Source organism: Furipterus horrens, unplaced genomic scaffold (assembly GCF_987537825.1).
Source record: "Furipterus horrens unplaced genomic scaffold, mFurHor1.1.pri manual_scaffold_11, whole genome shotgun sequence".
Taxonomy (NCBI): Eukaryota; Metazoa; Chordata; class Mammalia; order Chiroptera; family Furipteridae; genus Furipterus; species Furipterus horrens.
In genome coordinates this window covers 28,463,024-28,471,834 of record NW_028327181.1, presented here as the reverse complement: position 1 = coordinate 28,471,834, position 8,811 = coordinate 28,463,024, and the positions used below count along the sequence as shown (strand labels likewise).

The 8,811-nt window shown below is 49.6% G+C and overlaps 1 protein-coding gene across 1 annotated transcript; it reads left to right on the top strand.

Annotated features, from left to right (window-relative positions):
- Nucleotides 1–1,135: 1,135 nt before the first annotated feature.
- On the top strand, nucleotides 1,136–5,318 carry SPATA19 (spermatogenesis associated 19). The gene is made up of 6 exons (XM_090257333.1): nucleotides 1,136–1,213; nucleotides 1,298–1,354; nucleotides 1,860–1,952; nucleotides 2,099–2,190; nucleotides 4,891–4,968; nucleotides 5,247–5,318. Exons 1-6 carry the CDS (start codon nucleotides 1,136–1,138, stop codon nucleotides 5,311–5,313), a joined length of 465 nt encoding a protein of 154 aa, XP_090113459.1. The 3' UTR covers nucleotides 5,314–5,318.
- Nucleotides 5,319–8,811: the final 3,493 nt, after the last annotated feature.

The following is an 8,811-nucleotide window of genomic DNA, read 5'->3' as shown; positions in this document are numbered from 1 at the left end:
AGAGAAGAGTGGAAATTGGGGGGAGTGAGAGGAAGGTCTTCAATATTCTGTAGAACGAGAATGAGGACATCTATAGAGCATTAGAGCTAGAAGAACACAAGAGACATTATTGTATTCTCTTCATTTTGTTGACAAAGAAACAAGGAACACAGCGACTAATCATTAGTCTTAAACTTGTCATTGGGTTAAGGTCACTTAACGAGTTAGTGGTAGAGACAAGATTATAACCTGGGTTTCTGAGACTTTGGCAACAGTCTCAGGGTTAGGGTTACCATTACTTCTGAGGGCAGCTTAACGTTTGCTTAGTGTCCTGTAGGATGTCCTAACTTCCTTCAACTTCCTGGTCAAGATTCTAGGTGGGAATCACACCTAGTTGAGCCCTTATCAATTTTTTCCCCCACAAAACAACCTGAAGTGACCACACACCCCCTTTTCATTCCCGCTGTACTGTCCATCCACCTAGGCAGCCCTCCATGGGTGACTTGAAATAATCAGGAAATACATTTTTAAGAAATGGTATTTTCACTTTTTATTCTATACCTCTTATTGTTCAGCTGAATGGTTTAAATCCCTTGTGTAAACAAAATAGACATAAAATAAAGAAAGTGTCTTTGTTGAGAGTTTTGTTCCCCCATTTTTGATTTTTTGGGGGTGGATAAGCCCCCCCCCCAATATATAAGAAAAAGAATGAAAAATGCTGGTGGCATTGTTTGAATGTATATCTAGAGGGCCAGGTCATTTTGTTACAAATTTATTCTTTTGATTCATAAGATCTCTTTCTGCTTTAGCTTTGTCAAGACTGGGTGACCAGCTATAAGCCCCCACCTCCCCATCTCCACCTGTGACCTGGTAATTTCCCTTTTGTGTCTTCCTCAGGCTTATTGGGGCTCCTGCCCTGATCTCCCCTCCCCCATCTCCCCATTTCTGGGCTATGGCATCACTAAAATAGATCACTTCCTGATCCCTCTTTTTCACTTCCACTCTCATCCTGGAGAATAAAGGAGGTCATTGTCACATCATCACCGGGCAGCCAATCAGGTTGGCATTTCCTTTCAATAACCTCCTTGTTCCGGAGGAGTTCTCAGACCGCTTCAATGGAAGGAGGGAGCCCAGAAGGCCTGGCAGAAGTCCAGAGATGATCATTACAACATGGATTGCGTACATTCTTGCCCGGAAGCATGCTGGGTTCCCCTTCCCACCAAAAACGAGTTCAGTAAGTGAAGTTGATGGTAGCCATGTAGAATTGTTTCTCATGTATCTTCTCCCCTCTGAGCCCCAACTTACCAATTTGTTGCAGGACGTTGAAGTTGTGGAGAGTGAAGCTGTGTCTGTAGTACAGCACTGGTTGAAAAAGGTGAGTAAAATTTCTTTATTTGTCGAGGTACCCCAAATTCTAGAGAGCTGACTTCAGTGGGTGCAGGAATTGGGACTCCCCTCTCCTTAGAACCGGAAACTCAAGTTCATTGCCAAACACCCCGCCAAGAGCTGTGTCTGATTCACCGGATGTCCTATAGGATGCCGGGGCTTGTGGCTTTATCGGAGATGCATTAGAATCACCACTAGCCCTGCCTTGATTCTCAATCGTACTGGATACCAGGCTTCAGATACGTCACCCCCGCTACAGGGTGGCTCCGAAATACCCTGGGATAAGGCCAAGGACCTAGTGGGACCCCTAGAATCCCAGGGGAAAGTAGCGAGAGGCGAGCATATTGCAGGAACGGTGAGATACAGAGCTTGGATGTGTGGATGTGAGGCATGTGTGGTGTGGTGGAGAGGAAGAAAAGGACAAAGGAAAAACAGAAAAGAACTGGGCGTCAGATACTGAGTGACGCTTTCGGAGGGAAATTACTCCCTTTCAGACTGAAGAAGAGGCTTCCCAGGACATAAAGCAGAAGATGTCCAACAACTGCCCTCCCGTCTATGGCCAAGATGTACATGTGAGCAGAGACGTGGTAATGGAGAGTTTGAGACAATCATCATGGGGGGGGGGGGGAGAAGGAGGGGGAAGGAGGGAGGTCCTATTGCGAAGGATCTTGGGCAAGCGGCAGAGCTCGCCCTGCTGGGCAGTAATCACGTGGACCCTCCCTGAATTTCCTAGGTGAAGCACCATCACTCAAAGTCTGATTTGTTAGCCAACCAGAGTCAAGAGGTCCTGGAGGAAAGAACAAGAATCCAGTTCATAAGGTGGAGGTAAAGCAAATCTCACTGCTCGGAGACAGCTCATGGGGAGGGGGAGGCAAAGGCCCAAGCCCGCCGCCTCGGGCTCTCGGGCCAGCACAAAGCCACAGCCCTTCTGCTCTCCAGAGGTGGCTGAGGAAATCTGCGGCCTTACTCTGGGACCTTAAGGGACTGTGTTGGCTCTCCCGAAAGCCCAGCTCATTCCTAAATTTGTAAATGACTTCAGAGGTTGGAAAACTGAGATTGCTCACCATTTCCTAAATGTTTCTGAATACATTTCAGACTTCTGTTATTTTTGCAGTTGATTTGTTCAGAAGTGACTGCACTTTAAAGAGCTTAAAGAAAATATGCTCTTAAAATGCAAAAGCCAAAGGCCTCCTCTGCCGCTGAGGGGAGGGGAGCTGCCTCAGAACTGATGTCTCAGAGCGGAGGCTGGAATTATGCTGGAATTATGCGCTACACTTTCTGGGGGCTTTGCCAGCTTCCCCCTGGGCCTGTGGGGGCACACACTGTCCCCAACGCCCCCGACCTGGTGCTGAAGTTGCTCACTTTAGGTGGAGGGGGCCGGGCCTTCCTCCCTTGGCATGGGCTTCCCTGTTTCCTCTCTGGGATTTGGGCTCACTTGGGGTCTCTCTTTCCTGGTTGCACTGTGGAATTAAACTGCAAAGGAGCCCTCCCTCCTTCTGCACGCTCTTCTTCCTTTTCATACCCCCATCGCCAGCTTTGCTCTCTCTTCGATCAAGGGTGATAAGTTTCTCAAGAAATTTATTTTTGCTTCAGGTTATCCAATTTTCAGGTGTTTACCCCTTCTAGAGGCATTAGCATTTTAAATAGGGATTCAACTACTCAGTACTTAACATAAAAGGAGGGAAAGTGGAGACCTCCCTGGGGAAGATTTTTTTCTGGATGGAAAACCTTCCAACAGTCCCTAAAATCACAAATGTTGGTGACAGTAATCCAACCCCAGCCTTGCGCGGGGGAGGCTTGCCCCGCCCGACGCGGCAGCACTACAGAACCCTCAATGTGGCAGCTCCTTGGTTTGGGTAGCAGGAACACCACCTTCTGCCCCTTTTTAAACCTTAGCTGTGTGGCACAACTAGGTTAAAGCTTCAAAGACATGCTGCAGGAGTCACAGCCGATCACCTATGTGTAATTTTTCCATGCCGTAGGTTCCCCCCACAGCCCGTCTCTTAGTATCAGTAAGTGTGTAGTCAGGGAATACAGAGCCCTTGTGAAGCATCGGTGGATACGCATTTCTCTGTTGCTGGGTGCCGCCTGCCCAATGTTTGCTGGGCTCTCTGGAAGAGAGAGAGAAAAATAACCAGAGTCTCCAATCTGAACGGGATGAAAGGGACGTATGAGGTGTGTCAATGTTAAAGAACGAGAAGGCCTGAGGAGCGCCCGCCAGAGGATAGTGTGGGGGACGTGGTCCCCCCTAGTCATAGGCATGGCGGCCAGGAACTCAGAAAAGGGTTCTAGCAGGACATTTGCCTGGACCGACCAATGAACTGGGCAGGGCACGTAAACAGGAGCTGGGGTGGGCCTCCCGCAGATGCAGGAGCCTTGGTAATTTAGTTGATTTGGCCGGGCCTCCAGGGCCCTGTGCTGTAGCCTCTTCTTCTCGGAGGCCTCGCCCTTCCCACTCTGTTGGGGGTAAACGCCCTCTCCTCTGGAATCCCTTCATCTTTCTCCTCTCTCTGGGGGCACTGACGCAGCTCCTCTTGGGGTGAGCAGTATTTGTGAGCATACTTCTCTCCCCACAGCGGCAAGTACTCAGATGGTATCAATTCTGTCTTCACATTCAAAGCTACAAAGAGCACCCCAAGAACAAGGCCTTATCCAGAGAAGGCAGTTTCAACAGACACAGAAGTGGGGAGTCAGTGGGCAGGCTGACTGCACTAGAATGGAGGGCTTGTGAAGGGAGGAGGGGACGTGGAGTTGGGAAGGACAGGAAGGGGACGCTGGAGAGGAAGGGAAATCCAGCAGGCTGAGATAAAAGCAGCAGTAGCAATGTGGTACCTGTAGCTTCTTTGTGGCAGAATTTTCTAGAAGTATTTTTAAACCTTAGTGAATGTGGCACAATGCAGATTGTCAAGAGCCGATAACGAGGTTGGAGAGAAACTCGGAAGGCGTGAATTCCATGTCCTCCAAGCCCACTGGCCTGTTGTCCGGTTCTAGTGAAGGCCCTTGGCTCTGTCTCCTCAGGACTCCTTAGACGCATATGCAACCCCCACCCCCAAGATTATTTGATGGCTCAGCGGTACTTGGTTAGTAAAAAGAACCCTTTGGGTTCCTGGTACTAGAGGGGTCAAGGACCAGCTCCCAAGTTCATGGCAATGGGGTCAAAACTAACCATTCATATGACTGCAGCCCTAGCAATTTCTTTCTTTATTTTTAAATGTGTTTTATTGATTATAATGTTACATTTGTCCCAATTTCCCTTCCCTCTTCTCCCCTCCACCCGGTGGCCCTCCTCCCTCCAGTTGTCCCCCGCTTTTAGACCATGTCCATTAGTTGTGCATGTAGTTCTTCTCAACCTCTCTCTGTCTATTCCATCCCCTCCTACCATGCTCCTTAATTCCTATATCATTTCCCTCCCTCTCCCCCTTCCCCCTCCCTGCTGACCTCCCCCCAACCACTGTTATATGAGATGTTAAAGCCCCTAGTGAAAAAGAAACTCCAAAGCCCCAGGCTTTGAATGCTGTTTTGCAGCCATACCCGTATCTTCCAAGTGCCAAGTGAGGTGAGAAATGACGTCATGCGCGAACGGATAGAGCAGGTGAGACAAAGGTAAGCCACCGGGGGATTTGTGTTCCTCACTGGGGACTGGTGGTGTGGGAGGCTGCTGGCCTTGCTTCTGACGGTCTCCCTTAGCTTCAGCTCAAACCTGGGTCTGGCCAAGCCTGGGGCTCCTCTGTCAGACTGCTCCTGGGTCTAGCCGGGCTGAGGGCCCAGGCGTGGGCTGCCTGCCCCCGCTTCCCCCCGGGCTGTGGTCTGGGTGTGTTCTCTGGGGGGGCTCTGCCATCCTGCCGTCTCCCCTCTGCCTTGCCCGTCTCCTCTCCCTGCAGCTTATGCCGTCTTAGTGATGAATCATCTCAGGAGCTTCGAGACAGAAATTGCTTCTCAGACTGCTGAGCGCAGCAGGTGAGAGCTGGTAGGTGCGGCCGGGGCAGAGCAGATGGCTACGCTGGGGAGGGAGACAGCGCTCTGGGGCCGGGGGGCTCCATCGTCAGCTTTGGCCTTTCTCTAGCGGCGAGGGCCTGCACTCGGGGCCCATGTGGGTGGGTGGCAGCCGCCCTAGGCCCCTGCACTGCCTCTCTTGACTATCTGGAAGGACTTAAAATCAAGTTCAGATTGGCCTCTCTGACTCTTAGCTGGCACGTCACAGACCAGTGCTTCTCACCTGTGCACAGGCCTGGGGGTCTCCTGAGATCTGGGGTGGGGCCACGGTGGGGCCCATGCCTCTGCTTTCTGGGTGCTCTCAGTTGAGGCCGCTGCTGCTCTGCAGACCCCGTTTTGAATCACTGGAGTCGGGCGAGGGCACGCAGGTTTCGGCCCTGCCGTCAAGTAGGGCCATGGCTTGGGTCCCATGGCCTCTTGGCCTGCACCTGGGTGCCGTGGTCATAACAGTGGCTGTTTGTGTGGCTCTGGAAGGTTACTGCACCCCTGCCAGCAGTGAAGGACTGTGCTGGCTGTCACTGGGGGAGGGGATGAAGGAGTGACTTAGATACACCTGACCCCCAGTGAGCTTGAAGGGGGACCACGGAAATGTAACATGGCATTTACCCAGCACTTACTGTATGCCGGTTGCTGCACCAGGCACTTTGTCAGGGTTTCTCACCTGATTCAAAGCAACTTAAGAGGACAGCATTGTTCACGCCCGTCGTGCAGACGGCAGAGGCGAAGCCCAGCCTGGGGAGCAGATGCTGGGCCCCAGGTCAGCGCCATCACGAGCCACCTGCTTTATGCCTTTGTGCCCCAGTGTCCTCAGACTTCAGAATGCTGCCTTGACAGTGGCCTCAGCCTGTGCTAAACGCCACGACAGTGGTTTGCTAATAGTAATTGAGATGAAAAATCTGAGGTGCCTGCAGGGGCTCCTGGAGTTTGAAGCGGCCAGACTTCCATCCCAGCTCTGTCTGACACACCTCCACCTGTTCCTTCCATGGATCCTTCTGTTCTTGGCACCCATGTCTGTGAAGGAGCAGCCATTGTAAATCCTGCCTTTGTCCTCCCACATCTCTGTGATGCGCTTGTGGTCATGTCTCTGCTTCCCAGGTTGTGTCCTTCAGGGTCAAGGAGCAGCTTGTGTAAGAAGAATGTCCACCCACCTTTGACCTGAGGAGTGACCACACCTGGGCAGGGAGGATCCAGTGGGTGAGCTCTTCCTTGTGGCAGTGGCAGCACTGGGATTTTCTCAGGGAACTGCGAATAAAGAGACAGGCTATTTAATTGCCCTCTTGGCCTCTGTGTGAGTGCTTTGCCATTCATTCATTCATCCACTCACTCATTCATTCACTCGCACATTTATCAGACACCAAGCTTTCAGCCCTGGGTGAGACAGAATACAGGTCACCATAGTGCCGTGCGATGCCGGCCAAGCTGGGTGCTCCCGGAACGGGAGGAGCGGCGCTGGTGGGAACTGGGGTGGGCTGAGGCAGGAGGATTACCTGAGGGAAGGGTGGCTTGTTTCTTTCCCTTAAGTATTTACCTTTATTTTATTTTATTTTATTTTATTTATGTTTTTAAAATGGAGATCCAAGTTTCTGACCTATATCCTTTCTCCTCTCTGAAGAACTTTTTAATATTTCTTGCAAGTCAGGCCTACTGGTGACAATTCCCTTTGAATTTTGTTTGAGAGTATTTCTACTTCACTTTTGAAGGACAATTTTGAAGGATATCGAATTCTAGGTGTTTTTTTTTTTTCTTTTCTTTTCTTTCAACACTTTAACTACTTGCTGCACTCTCTTCTTGCTTGCATGATTTCTGAAGGGAAGTTGAATATAATTTTCATCTTTACTCCTTTCTGGGTTAGTGTCCCCACCCCCAACTTTCAAAATTTTTTTCTTTGTGTTGGATCATTTGCAGTTTAGGTACGACATGCCCAGGTGTGGACTCTTCAGTATTTAACCTCCTTAATGTTCTGAGATTTCTGGATCTATTGTTTGGAGTCTCAACTATTAGCTTCGGAAAGTTCTCAACTATTACTTTAAATATTTTTCCTTTCCCTTCATTTTTCTTTTTCCAGTACCCCCATTATGCATATGCTACACCCTTTGTAACTGTCCCTGTTCTTGAATATTCTGTTCCACTCTTTCCATTCTTTTTTCCCTCTTCGCTTTTCAGTTTGGGGAATTTTGATTGTCATTGCTTGTCACACACGGTTCTTTCCTTGGCCGTGTCTAATCCACAGATGAGCCCATCAAAGGCATTTTTCATTTCTATTACTGTGCTTATTATTTCTTGCATTTCCCTTTGAATTTTTCTTAGCGTTTCCATCGCTTTGCTTACACTGGCCATCTGTTCTCGCACATTGTCCACTTTTTCCATCAGGGCCCTGAGAATATTAATCATGCTTGTTTTAAATCCCCGGTCTGATAATTCCAACATCTCTGCCATAACTCTGATTTCTGATGCTTGTTGCATCTCTTCAGATTGCATTTTTTACCTGCTATCATTCCCCGTACTTTTTTGTTGAAACCTAGATACAGGGTATGAGGTAAAGGAACTGGGGAAGCTGGGCCTTTAGTGCGGAGTTTTATCTTTGTCTGCTTGGGACTTCAGCTGTGTTTGTTCTTCCCAGCAGCGGGGGTTCAGAGGTTAAAACGGTCTCTGGTGTCCTTGTTTTTGTCTCCCCTGGTGTCTTTGGGATCCCCTAGAGACTTCTCCTTAAATAGGGTCAGAGTTTTTCTGTCCTTTCAGCTGTAACCCTCTGTCATTGTACAGGCGTGGGGACGAGGCGTAAGGGAGACAGGGAGTGTCCTCTAATCCTCTGATTAGGTCTCCAGCTCTTAGAGAGCCTGTGCTCAGGCCTGCGGCCTTCACAAGTGCTTTTCCGCCTCCCCCACTCACCCCTCAGGAGACACAGGAAGTCTACAGATCTTGGAGCTGGATATTTTTCTTTCCCCAGCTATGCAGGCTCTGGGGAGAGTTTTCCTCGAGGGAAAGTCTTTGTTAAGGAGAACAGAACACTCTGGACTTGGTTCAAAATGGTTATTTTTCTCTCCTCTTGTTGAAAGTTGGCGGAGGGCAGGAGGATTTTTCTCTGATCTTCACTGTGGGAACCTGGTGGGGCTCCTGGGGGTAATAGAAAGTGTGGTGGCTCCCTTTAGACTGTCCCCCCAGACTTAACTCTCAAGCTTGTCCACACAATCACAGTTCAACTGTTTCAATCACAGTTTAAACTTTACTACCTTGGCATTGGTTTTCTGGACAGAGGCGGATTAAGGTCGGTTGAGGCCCTGGGTGCAGAAGAAAGTATTGGGCACCTTAAAAAAAAAAGAAAGAGACAGGGAAAATAAAAATACATGGTTTTGTGGGGCCCTTCAGAAGTCGGGGCCCAGGACGAGTGCCCAGTGTGCCCGCCGTTAAATCTGCCTCTGTTTCTGGAGGTTTCTGCACCTGGGCTTTTGCTCT

Excerpts from the sequence above, each read along its gene's own strand:
- SPATA19 (XM_090257333.1), top strand. The coding sequence starts at position 1,136 with ATGATCATTACAACATGGATTGCGTACATTCTTGCCCGGAAGCATGCT. Across the intron at positions 2,191-4,890 it reads ATCCAGTTCATAAGGTGGAG|CCATACCCGTATCTTCCAAG; the intron begins GTAAAGCAAATC and ends GCTGTTTTGCAG. Across the intron at positions 4,969-5,246 it reads ATAGAGCAGGTGAGACAAAG|CTTATGCCGTCTTAGTGATG; the intron begins GTAAGCCACCGG and ends CTCTCCCTGCAG.